The sequence below is a fragment of the Vespula pensylvanica genome, chromosome 13, assembly GCF_014466175.1.
Source record: "Vespula pensylvanica isolate Volc-1 chromosome 13, ASM1446617v1, whole genome shotgun sequence".
Taxonomy (NCBI): domain Eukaryota; kingdom Metazoa; phylum Arthropoda; class Insecta; order Hymenoptera; family Vespidae; genus Vespula; species Vespula pensylvanica.
In genome coordinates, this window is record NC_057697.1 from 2,775,418 (window position 1) to 2,801,461 (window position 26,044).

General features: G+C 35.5%; 1 protein-coding gene across 1 annotated transcript in view; it reads right to left on the reverse strand.

Annotated features, from left to right (window-relative positions):
- LOC122633821 (suppressor of lurcher protein 1) overlaps positions 1–26,044 on the reverse strand; it is a 277,955-nt gene that overhangs the window by 144,753 nt on the left and 107,158 nt on the right. The window contains exons 5-8 of the mRNA XM_043822220.1: positions 9,394–9,550; positions 6,737–6,796; positions 1,351–1,562; positions 215–292 (exon numbers count right to left, since the gene is read on the reverse strand). Coding sequence (XP_043678155.1) covers positions 215–292; positions 1,351–1,562; positions 6,737–6,796; positions 9,394–9,550 — 507 coding nt within the window. The remainder of the gene's footprint in view (positions 1–214; positions 293–1,350; positions 1,563–6,736; positions 6,797–9,393; positions 9,551–26,044) is intronic.

Sequence of the window (26,044 nt, forward strand, 5' to 3'; positions counted from 1 at the left end):
ATAAAAATAAGATACCTGTCCCTTAATAAATCGTCTCGGTTAATCGGTAAGGAAAATGTAAGAAAACAGGAAAAAAGTAAAACTGGCAAAAGAAAAGATGAAAATAATATTACCTTGTAAATAAATACGTTTCTCCTATTCTCCTACGGCGAACACGTTTGACAAGATGATTAAGAAGGGTTTATTAATTATAAGCCGAGCGATATGCACTTACTGGTTGCGCTGACAGCCGGCCCGATGACCGAGTACCTGGGGTTACCAGTAACGGCCCCTGGGACGACCTTGTCCAGCTCTGAAACACATTATTGTAATTATCCCTGGAATATACAGTGCCGTTAATTACGACAGGGAGAGTTGCGTGTACGATAGAACACGGGCAATCTGCCTTAATACGAACGGTTTCGGTCCATGATTTATGGCACCGTAAACACCAACATCCTTTTCAACATTTTTATTAAGACTTACTACGGTAATACTCTATTATCATTCATATCTGAACCCGTCGCGATACGACTTTAACGAAATCCCGTCATCAACGTTTTCGCTTTAACTAAAAGATGAGTTAATTGTTATTTACGATCGGTATTTAGAACAAAGATCTAAGAGTAATTATAAATTATGATGCATCGGATTATAAAATTACGAGAAATCAAATGCGAACGTTCATTTCTCGCGGAAGTATTCCCTTTTCGCCCGACTAGAAAATATACGGAAAAAAAGAAAAGAAGAAAGAAGAAGGAAAAACAAAAAGGGAAGAGAAAATAAAAGGAAGAAAAAAAGAAAGGACAAAATTAGTCGAGTGTTTTACCGAATCGCAATAAATAAAGGGATGAGATGTTATTCCAAGGGTAAAAGTCTAAGGGTAATAGTCCCTTTCTATCTGGCAACAAAGGATTCATCGAGAGTCCTTGATTCTCCGCGCTCGACACTGCAGTTTCCTTTGGAAAGCTCAGCTTGCACGCGATCTTCCATACCGACGGTTAAAGAAAAGCTCGCTGTTATCGAAAGATCAATGTTTCCTACGATACCGACGTTCGAAAAGCTCGACTTTAGCGTGTCGATAAAAATCTATATCGTTCTAATGATAATTTAAAGATAAAAGAGTGAATTCATCGAGTGAAACACGAGCTGAAAATACGAATGAAATGAATTTCTTTCATCCCTCGATCCCACTTTTCTCTCCACCCCTTTTTTTCTCTTGTTTAATCGAATCGACGAAACTATCTTCGACATTCTCATAAACCTATATATCATCGTTCCAAAGCTTCAATCAAGTTAAAAATAAATAGGCAGATAAGAGTATGAAAATTTTCATAAATTTCATTCGTAATAGAATTCGACGTAACCAACCAGGATGAGGTGCATCGTCCAATGGCTGAAATTGGAACATCGCCTTGAAGCCTTGGCCAGGCCACTCAGAATTAGCGACGAACTCGACGTAGAGGTCTGGCCCTGTGCTGAGTACTTCCACTTCTGCTCCTTGGTTGCAAAGCACGGCTATTGTGGGCGTTCCTGAGTCCGTTCCGTCGTGCACCCTGATTAAATCTGCTCTATTCAGACAACTGTAACAGAGAGGAAGATACCTTTCGTTAACGATGATAACTTATCACTAGCTTAGTAACCGAATAATTCGTACGGTTGAAAGGAAAGACGAAGAGCCAGACGTCAAATCTTGCTATTCGTTCTCTCGAACGAAAGGATCCATCGTCTTTTTTCTTTCGCTATATATTTTCGCATATCTAATCACGAATTAAAATTCTTCTTTTTAGTGCTTTTGCTAATTCTTCAATTTTTTTTTCTTTACAAAGAAATTAAAGAACGATTAATTGACATCTCACTGATAATTAAAACCCGACGCATATAACGAAAGAATATAACGTGATCAAAAGAAATTTTAAAGCTAGCCCTATAAACATACTACTCTATTAACGATAATTAACAATTTTAAACGAGTAAACGATGGTTTATATATTTCAGAAAGATTAATTCGGACTTTTCTCTCTCTCTCTCTCTCTCTCTCTCTATATATATATATATATATATATATATATATACACACATCTTTAGATTTGTCGTTTTTCTTAGATACATATATCCTTCGAAGAAGGTCAAAGAGATAAGACTGGCGAAAACGTGTAGAATAGAAAGACGACTAAAAGAAGATAACAAGGGTTGGGAGACATGTAAAAGAAGGAGAAACGAAGTAGAAAGAGAAAGAGAGAGAAAGACAGAGAAAGATAGATAGAGAGGACATCGAAGGTGATACCCCAAAGAGCGTGTAGAGCGACCAAACGAGGATTAGAAAGAGAGAGAGAGAGAGAGAGAGAGAGAGAAGATGAGAGGACAGAGCCGATGTCGATAGCTAACACGATTCCTTTTATAGACGTATACATAGACTACTTTGCTCGATCGGCCGAAAGAGAATTACTTTCTCATAGCTCCGCCTTACCCACGAACAGTAGAAAGAGAAAGATAGAGATATGTAGAAGAAGAAAAAAGGAGGAATAAAGAAAAAAAAAAAAAGAGGAAGGAAAAAAAAGAAACGAAAAAGAAAGAGAGAAGAAAACCTTTTTTCGAGATCGGACGTACTCTACGGAAGAAAAATCCTACGATCGATTAAAACGTCTTGATCGATGAGGACAAACGGTGCGAAAAAGGAGAAGAGAAAGGATAGTTATAGTAGAAAGGGGACGAGGAATAATCTTATTACTCGCACGGTTTAAGCAATTACGTTGACAGAGAAAGATTATCGTAGAAAGGAGCCAGAGATTAAAGAGCATTCTCGCCCTTTTCGTCGTTCTTGTGCATTTCCTTGAGCTCCTTGTGTTCCCTTTCCACATCTCTCTCTCTCTCTCTCTCTTTAACTCTCTCTCTCTCTCTCTTTTCCTCTTTACCTCTCTTCTCTTTATCTCTCTCTCTTTCCTCTCTTTTTTTTCATTCCCTTTACTATCTCCCCGATTCCACTCGGATTTTCCTCTCTAGGTGCAGGAGCGATCTTTTTCCACGTACGTAGATATCTACCGTTTTGAGTTCAAGTGTCTCGTAAAACTTGATACGAGGATCTTTTTTTCTTCTTTTTCCTCTCCTCTCTCTCTTTTTTTTTTTTTTTTCCTTATCCCTTCTTCCCCTCTCAATCACGACGCATATAATAATACCTTTGTTAATCCTTTTCCTTCTATTCGATATAATCTTTAGATAAATTCAACGATCGCGATTAAAATCTGCGATAAAGGAGATATAGGGGAAACGAATTGTTATGTCACGGTCTATGACAAGAGGGCAAAGGAGTGGAAAAAAGAAAAGAAAGAAAAAAGGAAATAAAAGGAGAGAAAAAAAAAAGGAAAAAGAGTGATGAATTTTGATCGAAAGAATGATACGAGTTCGAAGAAATCGACACATCTCCTTTATGACTATGCCAGATTCGTATAGGTGTGTCCTATACACCAATAATCCACGTACGAGCTTTAGTGCGAATGTGTGTATCGAGTGGCTGGCAGAGAAGAGTCTCTCGGTATCCATCAGCTCTATTCAGGATAATATCCGAGTGCGTCTGACAGAGCGGCTTAACGCTGATATATCGAAGCATTTCTCAACTCGGCCTTTCACGCTCTTCCCGAGTTTTACCACAAGCTTCGCTTTTCTAAACGTTATCGAACTCACTCGAGATTAAGAGAGTGAGAGGTACAGAGAGAGAGAGAGAAAGAGAGAGAGAGAGAGAGAGAGAGAGAGAGAGAGAGAGAAAGGAAAGATTAAAATCTAATATGAATTCATCGATTTTTTGCTTATTTTTTTCTCTTCTTGCTTCTCTTCTTCATTCCTTTTTATTTCTTCTCGTGTTCCTTTTTTTCTCCTCTTTCAATCAATACAACATTATCAAAAGAGAGAAGGAACGAGTTTTGTAAATTTTTCATTAAAAAAAGATACAAAAATCGTACGAGAAATTTTTCCATGTTTTTCTAACAAGCGCAGTCGATCATTTTTTCGTAACGATATATCGCTTTCCATTTTCACATCTCGTTTCTTTTATTCTCTACGTTTTCTTTACGTATACTTAGACTTTACTAATGATATAGTACTACGTCGAAATTGTTCATTATTCGCACCTGGCCGAGCACGCCTCGACAATCAAATTTTGTTCATTAACAGACAACATGCACTGTTTCTCCTTCCTTCTCTTCCTCTCTCTATCACTCTCTCTCTCTCTCTCTCTCTCTCTCTCTCTCTCTCTCTCTCTCTCTCTCTTTCTCTCACATCAACCTTTCGTCTTTTCTCTCTTGCATTACTCTCCATTCAAGATCTCTACCATAAAATCAAAAGACTTTTTTTAAAAGTTCGGTCCAAAAATGTAAATTTTATCCTTACATTAAAATTCAAACGAAGAAACTGTAATCAAACGTTCATACCATCTCGGAAACGATAAAACGTGATAGGGCATAGAAGGAAAGGTACAGTTCTTTTTTTCTTTCTTCATTTTTCCTTTTTTTCTTTCAAATGACACGAAAGTTCTACACTTGCTTTCCATAGTTCAAAAATTAAAAAAAAGAAAAGTCAACTCGGCGTAAACGTTTTGCTTAAGTAAAATCGTTTCTCGTCACGTTTTTCCGTTTTGGCCTTGTCAGAATTCGAGAAAGGTTTGAGGGTCACACCGATAGAATGAAATTAAGGAAGCTCAATACTGAATTAGGACAGAGTTGGAGGATTTATCAAGGATTAACTCCTACGAGGCGTACAGCTGAAGGTCCCTGGGCACCTCTCGTTTACCAAGTCTACGTCGCCATCACGACATCCTTGGCTCTAAGTCTTCTCGCGAGCAGAAAGAGAGAGAGAGAGAGAGAGAGAGAAAGAGAGTTAACTTTATGTGGGTTAAGTAGAATCATGGTCTTCTGGCCCGCTCAAAGGATTTAAAGGTCAACCATGCCGGGAATTACGGGATTTTAAAAGATAGCAGTCGAAAGGCTAGCCAAACCATCGCAAACTATTAATCGAGTTGCTCTTTGCATAGCTCTTTATATCTTGAATTAACTAACGAAAATTTAACTTACATTTAAAGGATAAATACGATTTGAAAGAGAGGAAAGAAAAAAGAAAGAAAGATATATTATATTGTAATAGATTTGTATCGATTTGAATCTAAAGATTTCATTTGAGAGAGACGAAAGAAATCATATGAAAGTAATTAATATCGGCTAATTAACGCGTGTACCAAGCGTGAAATTGTCACTGATTAGTTTCCTTGAAATTATGAATCGAAATCGCGTTTTACGAGGAGAGAAATCTATTAAAGTAAAGAATATGACATTAAATTGAAAAATGTCTCTAGCGATAATAGCTAGGTGGCTTGTTCATAGCCTGTGCCAAAAAGCAAGGAAAATCTCGAGGGTATCGAGTAGAGAGAAGCTGTGGTAACTCGTCCGAATAGAGTACACGGTGAAACCCTTAGTATTGGCGGCTGGCAGATTTATGAAGGCAATATCTGAAGCATTAACCGATTGACGTATTGCTAACCGTAAAATTTGCTATCTTCTTTTCCTATCTTTCCTCCGTAGGCCTTTGATAATACCTTCGATCAATTTTTTTCCCGGCATAAATTCGAATATTTTTCAGGACGGATAAATTCAAATATAGATGAGCTATTATTTGTTAAAAAATTATAGAGAAAGAGAGAGAGAGAGAGAGAGAGAGAGAGAGAGAGAGGTTTTTATATTCGTAATATTAAAATAAAAATAATAAAACAGCACGACATTTTTTCTATGAACGGATACAAAAATCTCGAATTATTACAGAGATATCACAAAGATTATCACAGAGATATAAATGATACTACTGTCAAGGACACCAAATAGCTTTCTAAAGGAGAACGACGTGAAGGACGAAAGAAGGTAAAAAATGAAAAAAGAAAGAGAGAGAAAGAGAGAGAGAGAGAGAGAGAAAGAAAGAAGGAAGAGATAAAGATCGAAAATCCTGTTTGCCAGCTGTCAGATTCAGTTTCTCGCAACGTTCTACGATATATTTCAATGTTCTACAACTCACGTGATTATCTGGAAATCGTCTCTGTATCAGCAACGTACACCAGTATTACTATCTACTACTGCTACTACTTGGCAAACATTTGAACGAGTTCGTTTGATTAGTTTAATGGTTCATTAGATTTTACGCCTCGAACGTAACGTAATTCCGATTTGCCCGCGTGAGTTTCCACGATCGCTTGTTCCTCTAGCAACGAATATTTTCTCTCGTTGATCCAAAAATAGGAGGATTATGGATCGAACGCTATTATGATCGAGGAAAAAAAAACACGAGATAAAAATTGACGTCGTAATTTCAACGATCAATATGGAAATTTTGCTCGATTGCGATATCTAACGGGATAAAAAGAAAAAAAAGGAAACATTGGAGTAGATGATCTCCCTCATGATGATTATAACATACGATTACATTTTAGAATTACCGATAAAACGTTTAAATTATCTTTGTTAACTTCGTTAATTACGATCTATTGTATTACGTGTGCATACGTATGTACGTATGTAGATACATACTTAAAATTTTTTAATAATTTTTTACGAAACGATAACATCAATGTCGGTAATATCATATCGACGAAGTTGAATTAACTAAGTTCTTATATATGATACATATTATATATGATATATATATATATATCATATATATGGAAATTTTATACTCGATCGGATAACGTTAAATGAAACGACATTTAAATTCAGATAACACTTACCTCAGGTCCCCTTTCTGCAGAGAAATCTCTTCGAACACTATACGAATCCTCTCCTTGAGTCTAAAACAAATGGAACGAAAGTCGCATTATTAATGTAACTTCGACAAAACTTCAATGAGAGAAGTTGGTGGAACATTTGGATAAGAAGATTCACAGCTGACTTATGATAATATGGACATGAATTCAAAGGTCAAGATTATCTTACAAGAGTACGTTGCAACTTCTCTATCCAAGTATCTAACGGATGATTTGTAAATCCACGTGGATTAACTTAGAGATCCGGAATAATAATTTTCTGAAGGGGATTTATCCGAACGATCAACTAAACGTTATTACAATGAACATTGAACAATTATGTATTAGAAATTATTACAAATATACATTATTGAAATAGATTTTCTACGGATAAATCGATGATATTATGCATTGATTAGAAAAGCAGATTGAAAAGTAATGAGAACGAGAAACGATCTCCATTCGCATTTATGAATTTATACAACGAGTTACATTATTTCAATCACGATTATAAAGCTCGCATAACGCGAACAACGTATCCGTCCAACGTACCAAACTGCGAATACTATTTTGATGCAATTACTACAATTAAGCGGAAAGCACAATGCTACCTGGGAAATTCTATCTGCATACGGTAACGACGATTAAACTCGCTACGTTCGAACGACATTTCCTATTTACTACGCTAACTATTATTTCGCATGATTGCGGTTGGTGAATACGAACGGCGAAGACAATCAGGACGATATCGACAACGACGACGACGACGACGACGATGACGACGACGACGACGACGACGACGATGACGACGACGACTATGACGGACTAAATTTTATCGAAATGAATCGCCGATATTTATCGATACTCCAGAGTAACATTCAATCGAAATGGACCCTTTCATTAGCAGCTCCGTTAATCGAGTCTATCGATGGAAACACGATTAATTTCGAATTCTTTTAGAATACATTTTTTAAGTCGAAAAGGCAGAGAAAGATAGAAAGAGAGAGAGAGAGAGAAGAAAGATGAAAGAAGGAAAATTTTTAACTAATCAGACTTTCAACAAATATACTTTTATTTCCTGTAAAATATTATGAAAAAAAAAAGAAAAGAAAAAAGATTATTCCTCTACTTCGACATTCCCTCACGCATTGAATTCTTTCTCACGATCCCTTTGAGGTTTAGAGATTTTTATTAATCCTATACAAAAAAAAAAGAGAAGAAAGAAACAGATAAAGAAAGAAGGAAAAAGGGAAGAAAGAAAGAAGAAAAGAAAAAAAGAAAACAGAAAACTTATTGTCATGATATTGCCAGCATCCATGGTATATTTCACATTCTATATTTCCAATGTCTTTGTTTCGAAATTCCAAAGGAAGAATAGAGGAACAGCTTTCTCTACACTGCACGATATCGTGCCGAGAACTCCGAGCTTTTTCTACTCCTCTATTCCAGACTTTTATGCGGCTATTTTGAAAGTGCCACGCGACCCTTGTATAAACCAACGAGGAACTTTCGTCGACAGTGCGTTAACCTAACGAAAAAGGAAGGACATATAGCAGGAAGCCAAAAAATTGTCTGAAAAGTCTATTCCTTTGACGAGAGGATTAACTCCATTTTTCTCTCCCTCTTTCCTATTTTTTTTATTTTATGTTTTTTTTATCTTTTAATTTTTTTTAATCTAATCACCTATCTAATTCTTTTATCATCTCGGTTGGTCGAATTTTCTGCGCTATATATTTCTCTCTTTTTTTTTTTTTTTTTTTTTTTTTTTTTTTTTTTTTTTTATTATCTTTTTTCAGACGAGAAATTTTTCAGACTCGACTCTCTTCAGGTATCCGTTTTGCACGATCGGGAAAGAACGAAAATTGGATCGAACACGATCGGGAAAATTTCTCGCTGACACGAATGCGGAGAGAGAAAGAGACAGAGAAAGAGATGGAGAGAAAGAGGGAGAGAGAGAGAGAGAGAGAGAGACAGAGAGAGAGAGAGAGAGAGAGAGAGAGAGAGAGAGAGAGAGAGAGAGAGGGTAAGCAAAAATCGCGATGACGTGAGCGTATACGAACCTTCGTAGTATTTTATAAACGATGCATAAGTGGAATACATAGAGACCAGATCTTCCTTCTCTGTCTGTATCTCTCTAATTATAAGATGAAACAAACGAAGATGATTCGACGGGTCGAGGGAATGTGTGTTAATTAATCAAGAGTTACCTTACGGATTACTAGAGAATCCATTACATGAGAATATTGGGTATACGGGTTTCAGTCAGAAATGGGTTCAAGATGCATTATATATGGATTAGTAGTAAATCGATTATGGTTCCGGATCGGTTGGATTATTCGATGAACATGAAATCACCCTTAGGTATTCTATCTTTGATATATAACTCTTTCGATCGATATCTCTGCATGACGATTTTAAACGAATAACATTTCACGTTTCTATTAATTACTTCGTAAAGATTGAATAATTATTTTGTACGGTCCCTACGGAAAATAAATATCTGACCTGTTTAATTTAACCAATTAATTTCGAATGTATCAATCTCAATAAAATAAAAGCAATGTTTGCAAGCTCGATATATTATACGGATCAAGGATTATATCTCAGAGTGAATGATGACTGGATTAAGATGGATCATTTACCTCGCTCGAAAGAGATACGAGCATCGAATGTTCTTCGGATAAGAGGAGGGATAACGTGGCGAGTAAAATCGTCCGTATTGAGGCGTTAATTGAGAGCTGACAAACTCGTGGTCGCACATCGTTCCAGGTATTAGCAGTCCATTCGTCTCGAATAATCCTGAAAAAAAGAAAGGAAAATAGGATAAGAGAAAAATTAAAATCTTAGTTAATTGATCCCAGTTGGATAATGAAGAATGAAAATGTAATTTTTCTTACGAATAAAAAACAAATTTTATCTTCCGAAGTATTAAAAATGTGTATGTGTATATATATAAAGAGAGAGAGAGAGAGAGAGAGAGAGAGAGAGAGAGAGAGAAAAAGAGGGAGAGACAGAGAGAGAGCAAAGTTCTCTACAGAGTCGAGTTTGCATCACGCAAAGTGATTCGAAAATGAGTTACCGAGAGAACACACGTATACTACCTACAACTACTACTACTTTACTTTTTTCCTCTCTTTCTCTCTCGTTTTCTCTCTTTCTCTCTCTTTTCCTCTCTCGCTCTTTCTCTTTTTTATACTACTTAATAATAGAGCCGCATACAAGGGTGAAACCGCCCTTCATCTGCATATATATTACTACTTATATGACGCAGGTTCTAGAAAGCAATTCGCCTGAATTTCTCCAAGAGCGATGGAGTATCCTGGACAATATAAAAAAAATAAATAATAATGAGAGGACAATTTTTTGAAAGCTCCTACCGACTTTGCTACTCTAATGATAGAGGAACGGGTTCTACCGGTTTATTTTCTTTCTTCTCTTATTTTAATTTTTTCGCTTGACGAATAGAAAAAAAGACGAAGAAAAAGGAAAAGAGAAAACACTTTTTTTTCCTTTTTGTACATATACATATATACTTTTTTCTTTTTCCTTTTTGTTTTTTTTTTTTTTAATATAAAAAGAAGGACGTATTATTTCACACGAAAGTCATGTAACGTTGTTCTTTGAGGCGACCAGCCACTTTCAAATTTTATGATCTTTGGGATGGGGACGGGCAATTACATTGGCCAGGTCGTCAGGCTCAAAATGTACGGGGATCGTTCCTTTATCCTTGAAACAAAAGCGAGAGCAGAGGGAAAGAGAGAGAGAGAGAGAGAGAGAGAGAGAGAGAGAGAGAGAAATAAAGAAAGAGAGAGAGAGAGAGAGAGAAAGAGAAAAAACGCTCGTTTTCCCGAGAGAAGAAAAAAGAAAGCGAGCAGCATCGTGAAAAGGGAAGTAAAGGGAAGAGGGCCACACACTGGTATTCTACTCGACGACGAAAATTTTTAGTTCCCCATCGACGCTTTCTCTCTCTTTCTTTCTTTCTACGTTGCTTCGAGAAGAGGAAGTAAGGATTTTGCACTGGCGTTCGTTAAAGCACATTTTAAAGCTCTCTCTCTCTCTCTCTCTCTCTCTCTCTCTCTCTCTCTCTCTCCCTCCTCTCTTTTTCTCTGTGTTAAGAGAAGCTTTCTCCCCGTGGAGTTGTAAAAAAATTAGCACCCTTTCCTTCGCTCCGATTAAAAGCTGCTGCAGCAGGTAGGTATATCGTTCTCCTCATCGGAAATCTATTTTCTTCTCTCTAGTTTGCCTACTTCTCATTCGTACTTAATATCAAATAGATTTTACATGGAATACGGATGATTTTAGATTTTTATGATAGAGTAAAAAAAAAAAAAAGGGAAAAAGAAAGACAATAAAAAAGTGAACGTACGGTACGATTAATAAAATAAAAATTATTTCTTTTAGGAACGCACTGAATCCATTGATCGTAATTAATTATTTATTATTGCTCGATAGGACGAACGATCGATCAAACGAGATTAATTCTCATTAAATTAATTTCGAAAGGATGACTTTGAAACAGTAAGAAGGTAATAAGAGTCAGGAGTTGCGAGATTACACAAGATGATCGCAGATTAACACAGGCATTGCAAGCCTATGCTTATCTTGACTAATCGTTATCTATCCTGACGACACTTGACTGACATAATCACGTTAGAACATAATGACCCGTCAACAGGGCGAACGCGCGTTGTCAAGCTACCCTTCGCTCGTCTGTCATCATTCTCTCTCTTTCTCTCTCTCTCTCTCTCTCTCTCTTGCTTTCAGAAATTTATCGACAACACCAAACTATAATTTTTGCAATTAAATTAAAAGTGTATATTTAATCTCGTTAATAATCCGCTAAAGAACACTATCAAAACTTTTCTTTTCTTTCTCCTTTTTTCTCTCTTTTTTTTATTTTATTTTATTTTATTTTATTTTTTTGTTTCAAACGCTCGTCTCTATTCGAATTTCAAATTTCTATTTTCTTATTTTTCTATTATCTTATTTTGAGTTCTCTCGCTTTTGTGTGTGAATATATATGCGAGTGCGTGGGTGCGTACGCTCGTAAATGTGTGTGTGCTCGTAAAAAAGAAAAAGAAAGAGATCCGCTTATACGGGAAAGCTTCGTACGAAAACAAAGCTCCTCTATGCAATACATATATACAAACACTGCAAAGATTTGGTTAAGCTTCACCATTCTCCGTTCCTTTCTCTATCGTCTCTTTTGTTTTCTTTTTTCACACTTTTCATCGTTTTCTTTAACTCGAAAGAATTTCTATGATTATTCCGCAGAGATTTTTCTCTTTTTAAATAATACATTATACTCCCGTAGTGGTCTCATCTTATTAATATAAGATTAATTATAAAAAATAATTGCACGTTTAAATTAAAGGCCCGTCCTATTTGCTTTGTACAATTAACTACTCTTTTTCAATTATGCTCTTTCTCTCGTTTTTTTTTCGTTTTTCTTTTTTTTCCTTCTCGTTTTCTTCTTCTTCTTCTTCTTCTTCTCTTCTATTTTTTTCCAAGCTTTTCTTCTTTGCGTGTAAAATTCCTGGCCATTTGCATATAATGACAGGGAGAAAATAACGTAATTCAATACGTAAGGGCTGATAATTAGCAAGGAAAAGAAAATAAAATAAAAAGAGAGAGAGAGAGAGAGAGAGAGAGAGAGAGGAAAAGAACGGACAATGAATATGAAGTCGCGAAAATTGTCCATTCGATTACACGATTACACGAGCAAATTATTCTAAGTTTTCAAAGCAATTCACTTTGCAGTAACCTTTGACAAAGCTTCCTTCGTCGACGACAAACGAATTAAAAAGTTTCTCACGAAAGAATGGCCGCCAGTGCAAACGGCGAATTAATTAGCGTATATTCTGTCTTCGTTTTCTTCATTGATTTAGCTACCACGAAAAAAGAAAATAAAGAAGAAAAAGTAAAAGAAAAAAAAAAGAAAAAGAAGAATAAGAAGAGAAAAGAAAGGAAGCAGCCGTCGAAGCTGTGGTTTCGCAACGTTGTAAATTACAGGTTCGTGTTACTTTCACTTGCCCGTTAAATGTACCTTAAGTCGAGTACTCTTTTATTTTCCTTGACCGCAGATTTTAGCCTTGGTCTTGCGAACTTTCGTATTTGTTTGACGCGTAAAAAAATAAAAGTTTCTCATACCAAACTTATCTCAAGGGGATAATAAACATCTAATCGAACATTATTATGCTTTGATTGATCACAAAAAAAGAAAAGAAATTACGACATAAACAAATTCTCTCTCTCTCTCTCTCTCTCTCGCATCGATATCTCGATTCTATGATCGTCTAAAAAATAAATCAGATAAGTCGACAAAGTCAATGAAAAAAAAAGGGGGGGGAAAGAAAAAAGAAAAGAAAAAAGAAAACTTCTTGTTTAATCTTCGTTCTATAATCCTTCTATAAAAGTAAATCAAAACAATCAATCGAGTTATTAAGATCGAAGCATTGCATGACACGTGAGTAAGTAAATATATATCTCTCTATATGCGAAAGGAATTTGAAAATAATATGAGAAAACGAAATATATAAAACGCTATGAATAAGGCTATAGACAGTCAGGAAGACTGAAAAACGCGTCTTCTTGAGTCGACTGAGTTTCCGCACGTGGTAGATACATACGTGTGTCGAAGGCACGATGTCGTCGGGCATCCGGTGTCACGTTGCAGATTGCAAGAAAAGTGTGTGTTACACGACATGCCACGTTGAACTAAGTTTTGGAACATAGAAAGAGAGTAAGGGAGGGAGAAAGAGAGAGAGAGAAAGAGAGAAATACATACATACATAGTGTACTAGAATACACGTAGAATCGTATAAAGCCGCTCTTTGAGAGTAGCTTCTCTTCTGCCAGCAATACATACGTACATACGTATAAAGATATATATATATATATACACACATATAAAAGCAATATACACTTATACACACCAACTGAATACCGAGGGTATCGAAATATTTGGAATACATCCGGATACGTGAGCTCCTATCTCCTGCACACGTATAACTTGAATATTCCCGATACGTACACGGAGAGAATAAAGAGTTTACGATTGCAGCGTGAACGATCGAACGGAGCTTGACAAAGTATAGAGAGAGTGAAGGAGAAAGAGAAAAGAAGAGAAAAGAAAAGAAAGGATGAGAGTAGTTGTGTACAACGAACCGGATATTCTACGTGTACCGACAAATTATCGTTCGAGCTGAAACAAGGGAACTGATTTTATCCTAACAAGATTAAAAAAAAAAAAAAATAAAAAAGTAAGAAAGAAAAAGAAAGGGAATTTTTAAAAAGCGGATAAATAATACGAGAGAAATTATTAGACTGTGATAAATGATCTTGTTACAACGTATTAATTAATTAATATCGTCTACGTATCTAATTACACTGCAAACGTGTTAGGACCTATTTCGCGTGACCGACGAGATCAACGTTCAAAATAAGACTGACTAGATTCGTGTCAATAACATTGAACGAGTGTTTTTACGTTTGTAGGTCTTCTCAGTAAATATAAGGAGAAAGAAGGAGAGAGAGAGAGAGAAAGAGCGAGAGAGAAAATAAATAGACCGACGCTTCTTACGATGACTTTGTTTAAATGTTATTCATATTATCAATATTCGTTTATAATTGTAGTTAACAAAATTATAATTAAAAAATATCTTTCAAATGTCCATATAAACTCAATTAAATACCTTTTCGTTATAACATTAAACAATATTTGATTTATTTGTTTATAAGAGGGAGGGAGAGAAACATATTGAATTTGTCGAACGAGTAATCCGTAATGTGAAATGGCAAACGAAAATACTGTAAAATGAATGCTACCGTTGAAACATTAATCGTGTAAAATGCAAGCCGATGAAAAATAAATTCGCAAATGTAGCATCTCTCCTCGATTGAACGGGCTTGATTATTGAAACGATTCTTGGTGTATTTTTCAAAAGGTATGATAAAAAGATAAATAATAATTTATTGAGAATTATATCGAAGGAAATGTCAGTAGGTGATGAATAATATGAGAGATTTACGAGGACACCAAAAGAGAGAAAGTGAGAGATAGAGAAAGAGAGAGAGAGAGAGAGAGAGGAATGGGAAAATATTCTTGCAAGACATTTTCCTTCGAAGGAAACTCGAAAGAAAACTGGCTACACGATGTTACCTTACGATCGAACGATTATTTAAATTCAAATCGAATTGGAAAGGCGCGATTTCGATGATAATCTCGAACGACTCGATAACGTTTCTCGATGTAGATGAAAGAAGGTATGATGTCGATAAAAATTTCATTTTCTTTTATACTATCGTATCACATAAAAACGAAAGAAAAACAAAGGAGAAAGCAGAAAACAAAAAATAATACAAAGAATGAGAAAATCGTCGAAAATAAAAAAAAGAAAAAAAACGAGAGAAAGAAAGAGAGAGAGAGAGAGAGAGAGAGAAAAAGAGAGAGAAAAAGAGAGAGAGAGAAAGTATAGTTCGGTGGTAAAACTCGTATAACTCGTACTCTTTTAATTGTGTGCGAGGAGACAACTCGAAGTAAGAAGAAATTTAAAGGTTTCTTAGAAAGTTTCGAGAAGTGGAAAGTGCCCTCCGCCATCAAGTGAAACGAAATTTCTGGCAAAACGTGTCGTAGATTTGGCTCGGATTAAAATCCGCACTATTCTTGGCTCGAATTTCTTTCTCCCTCCTCTTTCCTTTTTCTCTTTCTTTTACTTTACTTTATACTACGCATATAGTGCAAACGAACGAACGAACGAACGAATGATACTATAGTAGGTAGGATTCGTAGTAGATACGTAAAATGTAAATATATAATTCGACAGGAACGAAGGACCGACGTATCTCTCGTCTGAATATTTTATACGAGCGACCGCAATGCCGGAGAAATACGTCTAGGGAACGAAAGAGAAAGAGAAGGATATAAAGCAGGAGATAAAGAGAAAGAGAAACAGACAGAAAAAGAGAAAGAGAAAGAGAAAGAGAAAGAGAAAGAGAAAGAGCGAGAGAGAGAGGGTGAGTGTGTGGCGGAGCATAAAATTTCCCGTCACATTCTCGGACATTTCGTAGAAATGGCGCGAATAAGATGCAGGAGAGTATATAGAAAAGGAGGGAGAGAAAGTAAAAAATAAAAATAAACAAAAAAAAATAATAATAATAATAAAGAAATACTCAGAAAAAAGAGAAGTAAAAAAATCTCGCGAAAGAAAAAAAGAACGAAATATATATATATATATATATATATATATATATATATATATATATAAAAGTCTCTCATCGGGATCGTACGCGCGCGATTCGAGAGTTAAGAAAAACTTTGAATTACCCCTCTCTTTCGACCATCGTACTACCTGTGTTCTTTTATCTCTCTTTCTCTTTCTATTCACCGGGTTCGATTCTATGGATTTGAGCTTAGTTCGATCGCACAACATTTTTGCATAATCTCTGCGTTCTTTTTAACGACTGAACCGCCAAAGACGAGTTTCCTTAGAATCGTTCGAATATTTCCCTTTTTCTGTGCTCTCTCTCTCTCTCTCTCTCTCTCTCTCTCTCCCTCTGTCTGTTTTTTTCCTTTTTTTACTTTAGATAGCTCGTACATTGGATACTCTCTTCGATTAAGAAGACGACGACTCTTCGAACTGCTCCAGCTATACTACTACTTTCTACGTTGATTTCTCCTCGCATTTTTTTTTTTATTTTCTTCTATTTCTTTTTCTATTTTTATTATTTTCTCGAAAAGTATTTCGCGGTAAAGTTGAGAGAGCGAGGAAATAAATTCGATAACGTTGGGTCTTGCACTCGTTAGAATCGAATTCGCGTTTACCTTATATCGTATGTTTCCAGTTTTATCAATCGACGATAATAATGTAACTTTAACCGTGAATTATTAATCGATTAATATCAATCTCCTTAATTATACTTCATATTTCACGTTTTATACGTTTAAGATTTTTGGAGAATCTGTAATAATAAATGATAATTAATTTAACGCGTTTAGAAAGCCACATCATACAAAGGACTTTCTTTCTCGCTTGAATAGGTACGGTGGGTCCTTTGAAACGCTGAGAAACGCGTTTTCTCAGAGGTTTACGCTTTCACTCTGAGAAAGGAATCGCGAGGATCACATTGTATGTGTAAGTATGTGTGTATGTGTTTCATGCGGTATCGAGAGAAACCTTCCTCCTCCTTTGCTGTCTTAAACGCTTTGTGTACGGCTTAACGAGTGACGAGAACGAAGAAGGAAGAGGAGAAGAAAGAGGAAGAGGAGGAGAAGGAGGATGAGAAGGAGAAGAAGGAGGAGGAGGAGAAAGGATAAGAGGTATACAACGGAGAGTACTACGAAAGAAAAGAAAAGCTCTGAAACGAGAAAACGAACGTTTCAACTATCACAAAACTACTACTGGACTCGATTTCCCTTTTATCAGGAGAAAACGCGAATGCCTCCGGTATTTTGTAGAATTTGAGTCTACTGCCTAAGGCGTTTTCTGGTTTCAACGTTACTTCTCGAGTAACGCTCCTGATAAATTTTCCGTGTATGTAAATGTAGACATGTAGACGGGTGTGTATATATGTGCGAACAAAAAACAAAAAAAGAAAAAGAAGAGAAAGAGAGAAAACGTAGATACGAATAGTCGACAAAAAATATCAACCCTTCATTAATTTAGAATCATGAAATTATTAGTTAAGACTCTAATAAATTTTAACAACGGACAGTCTTTCTTTCTCGGTCTCTGTTCCTTTTTTTCTCTCTTTTATACGACTACTACTCATTTATACGAACGTTTCAATTTTGAAAATTTTGAATCAGTTATTACTACTATATAAAATGATTCTCTTTTTTCTTTTCATCTCTCGCTTATCGTTTTGATAAACTTCTTTCAATGATAACGAAGAAACAATAAAAATATATTTAAAAAATCCAATATAATCATCCTTCATTGAAATGGGAAAAAAAAGATAAAAGAAAAAAAGGGGAATTCTTAAGCAACTTTTCGGAAAAACGGAAGCAACGATTTCTAAAACCGAGTCGTAAGTAATCCTATTTTATCGAGCTAATAAAGATCCTTGGTGCATAATGCAGAAACTCTTCTGAGCCGTTGTAACTACGGACGACGTTGCTCCGGCAGGAAAAGACGACTTTCTGTGGGTACACAGAGGGTGCTTAGGGGTGAAAAAAGGGATGGTTGGAGAGAAGGGGAGTTGCTATGGGTCCGTTAGCGCTCATATACTCGGCACATCCTTTTCCTTTTTCCATATAATAGCTCGTACAATCTCGTCCAACTACATCCCATACTATTCTACTATTCTCTTTTTCTTCTTCAAATTTCTTCTCTTCTCAAAAAGCAGTACTGTGTGTTATATTCCTTGGTACTCCATAACTCTCCCATGCAATCCGCTTATGTAAGTACCTTTAAATTTTCTACCACTCGAAACGAATCTCGGAGCTCGTTAAACCGCACAGGATGTGTCTCGAGCTTCTTTTTTTCTCACATTCATTTGGCATAGACAACGTGCATTAGCGAACAGAGAGAAATATATATATATATATATATATATATATATATATATATATTTAGAGAGAGAGAGAGATGTAATCTTCCTTCTCGTTTTTATTCCATCACTGTTTTAAAAGCATCCCTAGTATTTACCATTTACCGTAAAATTAATCTAAATGTGTGCATACGCGTGTGCATTCACGTGTATGTAACATACGAGAAAATTATATTAGGAAAAAATATATGCATACTTTTTATATCATCATTTTTTATTTTTTATTTTTTAATTATCTATGAAATGTATACGTAATTTGTAAAACGGGCTATTAAATGATCCTAGTAATTACATCAATTTCAAAATGTTAAATCTTCCGGTGTAACGCTGCTGATGCCAGTTTTACCTCTCTTTCTCTCTCTCTCTCTCTCTCTCTCTCTCTCTCTCTCCCCAAGCTACATTATTCAAAGGTAAGAGTTTCACAAGGTAGAGGAGGATTTATCGTACGTACGCCTCCTTGTCGAGTATAATTTAAAGTTCTCCAAGGATCGATGTAATTTCCCCGAGCTGCGTCGAAAGAAGACGATACGATTGCGATCGAGAGTATATTTCGACTATTTCCTCCCTTCTTATCTTTTCAAAGATAATTCCTCCTCCCTGGATTTTCTACGTAACTACGAGTGTACCTCGCAGTAGGATTTATAAAATAAGAAGAAAAATAAAAGAACCGTAGTAAATGAAAGAATCGATTTCGTAGAAATCGTCGTAAGACGTCAAGGAAAAACTTCGAAAGAGAAGAATATCTTTCCTCTCTTTCACTTTTTTCTTTCTCTCTCTCTATCTAGTACTTTTTCTTTTTTTTTTTTTTCTTCTATCCTCGAGTTTCGATGATAGCGTTCTGTCTACTCTTACAAAACTTTACAAGATACGTACTTACTTACTCTTTCTCTCTTTTCTTTTTCTTTGTTTTCTCTCTCTCTCTCTCTCTCTCTCTCTCTCTCTCTCTCTCTCTCTCTCTATCTGTCTCTGTCTGTCTCTCGATATACATATTTTTCTTATCGAAAAAGTAAAAGAGAAAATCTTCCGCATCGGGGGGCTTTGAACGAAAATGACAATGTCTTGTCGTTTGAAAATTTAATGTCGACGTAGAAAGAAAGAAGATGAGAATCCGTCTAGATCCTCTTTATTTTCTTTTAGCAATAAAATATTGCTAAACGAGATAAAGCTTTCCATTTTTTCATTAATTTTTCATATCAGGTAACTAAGAATATTTCTTTTTCTTTTTCTTTCTTTTTTTTCATATTTTTTTTTTATTTGTTATCAGATAAAAATTATTAGTAAAATTGTATGATCTTATCCTCGCAAAACGAGCTGACGTTATGGATGAACGATGATCCCTTGTCTTCCTATAGCTCCTATCAGCGTTTAGCAACATCCTGGTCTCGACAAATTCATGGCAGTTCGTCTCTATGCGTCTCCCCTATTATGGGAAATAAAAGCAATTTCGTTTGGCCTAGTTTCACGGCTAAAACCACAGCAGGCTGCCTCGGTTTATTACTTCGAAGATGGATATCGTAATGAATATAAGCTTGCGACGAGGATTTACGGTTTTAAAGATGTAAACATTAACAATTTTAATGTCCACCGACGTCGAGACTTTTTACTTAACGATGAATTTTCTTTTTCTTTCTCAGAAGATAGAAGAAGAAAAAGAAAAAGAGGAAGAAAGATAAGTGTAAGGAAGAAAAAAGAAAGAAAGAAAAAAATGAAAAATTGATGAGATTTTCTCGAGAAAAATTTTAACCTAACTATTTAAGTATCTTTGACAAGAGCTATCCATAATATACTTTGCTTCATGCGATAAGTGAGAATCCGCTTATATACATTTTACCAACGCTTCAAACGTTGAAACGTTGAAACGTTGAAACGTTATTCCTTTGATTCTCTTCAAATACATCACGTCCGATAATATTATACCTCCGGTAGTCATAATAATTAGATTCATTGCGGTCCGAATGTTATCTCCGTACTCGAAAATAACGGAATTATGATGTGATTTTAGTACGTAAGAAAATAAATTTTCTGATCAAAATTAAACCAACGATTCAACGATCAATTGTTGATCGAATAAAAAACGTTCGTCTAATAATATCATTCCAAGTTTAAACACGTTCAATTTGATATGATATTCCCTTACGTGGATTATGGGTCATCATGTGGTTTCCATTAATTTCGTTTAGAACAAAGAATTATACTTGGGTAACTTCGCTTAGGAAATAGGAAGCGGAAATATCTTTTGGTATTCTATGAAAACGTTTGTTCTTTCGCGAGAAGAAATCCGAATACGTTATATTCAACACACTTACATCGACGTTTATCAACGTTCCCATTGTAACGAACACCCTCCTCTCTTCATCTTCATATATTTTTCTATTGTCACGTATAAAAGCGGCCGTGCTTTTACTTGACCCAGTTTTCTCATCGCCACAACCAACCATCACCATCACCACCACCACTACCACTCTCTCCTTTTTTTCCTCGATCCGGAAATCTGCTCTTTTTTCTTTCTTCCTTTTTCTTTTTATGCTTTTTTTTTTTTTTCTTTTATTCTTTTTTCCTCACTTCAAAGCTTAAGAAAATACGACAATCGATAGACGGTCCATAGATTCATACGATTTGAAACGATCCTCGAAGACTATCTATAGATTTTCTATTCAATACTTCAACTTTGAATCCGAAAGGTGATTGATTTTCTTTCGTTATTTATGATACTTATTTATTATTTGTAAAACGAAAAAAAAAGAGGAAATAGAAATATTTTTTAGAAGATCAATCCTGTGGAAATAAATAAGAGAGGGAGAGAGAGAGAGAGAGAGAGAGAGAGAGAGAAAGAGAGAGAGAGATCAATTCGTTGAATTAATTGAAACGAACATTATCTTCAATGTTTCAGAACTAATGTAAAAATTTCAAATATATTACGATGAAATTATTGACTATATGATTGATTTGCATAGACATACGATGAAATCGTTAGAACTTCTATGCAAATATGTTGGAAGAAAAATCGATTGCATTCTAATAGATTGCACGAATCATCCAAAGCAAAAGATAAAAAAGAGTAGAAGTAATTTTTCCTGCTTCTAATTGGCAGAAGATAGAAACGAGAGAAAAAAAAAAGAGAAATCAGTTAAATATTTCCTACTCTTTTCTTCCTTTTATGTTGTTCTTTTTGTATGTTTGTTTGTACATTATTTTCTTTTTTCTTTTTCTTATTTACGTGTTTACGGTTATAGTCTCTAATTTAAATAGCACAAAGTATTACAATGCTGCTCGCAATGAAAATGTCTTCCGAAATTGTCTCGGAGTGTACGATGTTCGTGTAACAACGCTGTACATTGTGAAAGAGGGGATGAAAAAGAAGAAAAAAAAAGGAAAAAAAAAGAAAAAGAATAAGAAAAAAGAGAAAAGAAATAGGATGCAGATGGCAGACAAAAGAGACGGTGTTCCTCTTTCTTACTCGCTTGGCAAGAAAGAGAGTCTAGTCTTCTTAGTTTTTTTAAAAAAGTCGCCAGAGGAGTTTGCAAGGAGTTAGCACGAAACCCATTTAAGCTTTGGATCTGTTGGTGCAAAGTGCATATACATAAATATGTATATATATATATGTGTGTGTGTGTATGTGTATGCGTATATATTTGTGCCGGCCAAGTTAAGCTTTAAAATTAATTTCGTGGTCACCGAGTATATTCTTTTCTGAAAGATGCCAACACCGCGACAACGGAGAAAGTTTCAATGCCATAATTATGGCGTCCTTCCAAAGCTACTCTTCTCGAAAAGCTCTAGACGAGTTTCAACCCCGAGTATCTGTCTATCTCTTTCACATATATTTCGTTTCGACTCAACGATTTTTCGTATCGAGTTTAATCCCAATAACGGCCAGAATTCCGTCACTCGCACAACATCCCCAAAGATTTTTAAAGCACTCTTTATCTCTTCTCGTAAAATGTTGACGATGTTAAAAATATTTCGAGAAAGGAAAAAAGGGACAAAAATATTTCTCGTTGGAAACGATCCAAAATGTTATGTTCAACGTCACGTAAAATAATATCGATTCGACGGCGAAGTCGTTGAATTTTATTCGACGATTTCGAAAAAAAAAAGAAACAAAAAAAAGAAACAAAAAGGGGGAAAAAACAGACGCTTTTAACTACATTTTGCGATTATATATTTTATAACTTTTATCGCGCCCGAAAGATCAAGTTTCTTTATTTCTTCGTTCGTATCAATCACGATTCTAAACGCGCGCACGTTTGTAAACATATCGAGTAATCCTGGTACGTGCTTTCGACACTTGGAATAACGTCGATTCGAGCCAGATATACCTCGGCTTTAAAACAATGCAAATTACAATTACAACGTTCGACGCGATAGTCTGCTGCACACCCGTCAGAGCCATTCGTATTATTTACCGTGAAAACAGGCGCCCGTTGTTATTCCATTATCGAGCTTGCGCGTAATTATCCTACACATATCGTGTCATTCCAAATCTCTATCTTTCTCTCTCACTCTCTCCCTCCCTCTTTCTCTCTCTCTCTCTCTCGCTCTCTCTCTCTAGTGTGAATAACAATGTTCATTATCGAATAATAACTAGATATCTATATATACGGTGTACGATTTCCTTCGGATTACAAATACAAAGAGAAGAACATGTTCGATACTTCGATATATATATCGATATATATATATATATGTATATATGTGTATATATATATATAGAAAGAGAGAAAAAGAGAGAGAGAAAGAGAAAGAGAGGGAAAGTTCGAAAGTAGTCACTATTGTAATTCGAATTTTACGATCGATAACAATTTTATATATACCTATAATAACCATGGTATGGCTCGTAGAATAGCGAATAAAGGAAAATAAGAAAAAGAAATCGATTACAGGCGATCACCTCGAACGATAACGTATTCCTTTCCGATAATGCATTCAAATTCACGATAGGACCACCGGTTCTGATCTCCTCTCTTTTATACTTTCGACCGAACCACAGGGAGTCACGATTCTTCTCCTCCTTCTCTTTTTTCTCCTCTTTCTCCACCTCCTCCTCTTCCTCTTTTTCCTCCTCCTTCTTTTCTTCTTCTTCTTCTTCTTCTTCTTCGTCGTCGTCGTGGTCGTTCCACACTCGTCGAGAATTTCTAAAGAGCTCGAATAAGTAACTAAGAACCTCGAGGAAGAAAGAGAGAAAGAAATACAGAAAGAAAAAAAGAAAAAGCAAGAGAAACATTACCACGAATGCTTATTTTACGTGGCTGCTGCGTGATCCGGAACGCAAAGTCCAAATAAACCCAACCATTCAACGAAGACTCCCTTTGATTTGTTCGAAGTTACCCATCGATAGTCCTACTTACCATTTTTTTATTTCTCTCTCTCTCTTTCTCTCTCTCGGCACTTTTGAGATTTATATTCCGCTAACGTCGAACGAGGTATTTTCTTTTGGTTCGAAATAAGGCGAACCAGGACGGAGGGGTAGGTTTGGGTTAGATGGAGTAGGGGAGGGGGAGGGAGTGGAAACTTTACATAATCCGTAGGAAAACGCGAGTAAGGGCCGTAGCGTTTGGTGTAATCGTGAGTCACGTGATCCGGGATTGTCGAGAATGAAAAGAACACTCTCACTTTCCTTTTCCTTTTTCTTTCTTTAAAATCGGCCTTTATAAGAAATTCTCGTTCGAGTTCAACACCAGAGAAATAAATTCCTTTTGATTATTGTACTCGAGAAATTCTATCGTTGTTCTTATCGATTTCTTCTTATTTCACTTGGATTGCCAAGTATAACGGCAATATTTGTTGGAAAATTTTTTATCGAAAAGTAATCACGACTCCACCGAGCTTACACGTCATATATATATATATATATATATATATATATATATATATAATATTCTTCTTTCACGATTCAATGCCTCTGCATTGCAAAGAATTCGTAAACGAAAGAAGAATCAATGCTGACTCATCCTTCTGCAGGACCAAATGTTCCTCTTTATTCCGATCACGCGGAAAAAGGGCTTGGTGAAGCTTTCGACTTTCTCTTTTGCTTTTGTTTCGCAAAAAAATACAAAAGATAACAAACATTTTTCTTTTCCCCCTTCTCTCTCTCTCTCTCTCTCTCTCTCTCTCTCTCTTGCTTTCTCTTTTCTCTTTATCTTTTATCTTCCTTATACTTTGAAATAACGATGAACACAAGTTGTTATGAAAATATTTGTCTTTACCGATTTTGTAAATATTCTATTAACTTATTATAACAAAAAAAAAAATCACGATCCATTGTATGCTTGAATAATTTCTTATTCGGAAAGACGATTATTTTAGAACTATGCAAACTCACATATATACATATATACATACATATATACATACAAACATGCATACACACATATACATACTTATATACACACATATACGCATATATATATATATATACACGAAGTGATCATACTCGTTGTTTTTGCAAGGCACGTAAGCGTAGCGATACGATCGGACCTCGGTGTTTCCTCGATGCTAAACGTTGTCGCTCGAACGGTATACATCGATATTCGCTTAGGTTCCTGTATCCTTCGCAAAGCGGATTTCACGAAAATACGTGATACGAGACGTCGATCAAAGCATGGATTATAAAAAGGACGTATTAAATAAGTTTTTTTTTTCAGATATTTTTATTCCTTAAAAAGAAGAAGAAAAAAGAAAGAAAGAAAGGAAAGGAAAATCGAAAAAAAAAAGAAAAGAAAAAATATCCGTCTCGACGATCACGCGTCTCTTTTAATTCAATATCTCATCATAGATCGAACGAAAACAAGAATAACATATCGCAAATGGTAGATTCGCATAATCGTTAATTAATACACGTAGCACATGGCGATATACGTTCGTGGCGTTATTACGAGAAATATATCATAGACCTGTCATCGAACGCTGTTATATCTAACAACGCGTTTTAGAACGCTTTAATTTTATTAATAAAGACATTTAAAAAAAAAAAAGAAAAAAAAGAAAGGAAAAAGATCAAGAAAAAAGATTCGAAAAAAGGAAAAAAAAAACAAGACAAAAAAAAGAGAAACAAAAAGAAAACTCGATTTTTATATCACTATTATACTCGACGCTGTAGATTCACAAGTTTTTAATAAAGAATTCGAAAGCGGACCTTATAATACACAAAGAAGCATTTTCATTTTCTTCGTTGAATCGCGAAGACCCTCGGCACGATATTATGCAATAAAGAAAGAAAGAGTGGGAAATGTGGTGTGTCCTTGCCATTACCGTAAGAACGGTCCAATGATTTTTTTAGTTTTCACAAGTAGAAAGCTAGGTCCTTTCAAAGAAAATGTTAGAAACGTTCTCCAATGTGATCTTGCACATATAGATATAGTTGGAATATTACCACACAAGGCACACTATTACCAGATGGTTGCATAAGATAGGAGAGACGTGTTCATTCTTAATCAACCTCTATAGAAACCTCATAACATCGCTCGCGAAACCTCTGAATTCAACGTCGGCTTTTCTTGCTTGTCAAGCTCGCGCTAACGTTAGATATACATATATCGTACGAGTAAACGTCGAGGGTCTTTTTCATGCCCTTCTTCTTCTCCTTCTCCTTCTCCTTTTTCTTCTTTTTCTTCTTCTTCTTCTTCTACATTTACTCTTCCCTATCGTATCGTATTTCCTCACGCATCTACAATTTTCCTAATGATCGCTCTTTTCAAGATTTCATGGAAATTCTCTTCTCTCGAAGAAGAAGGTAAAAAAAAA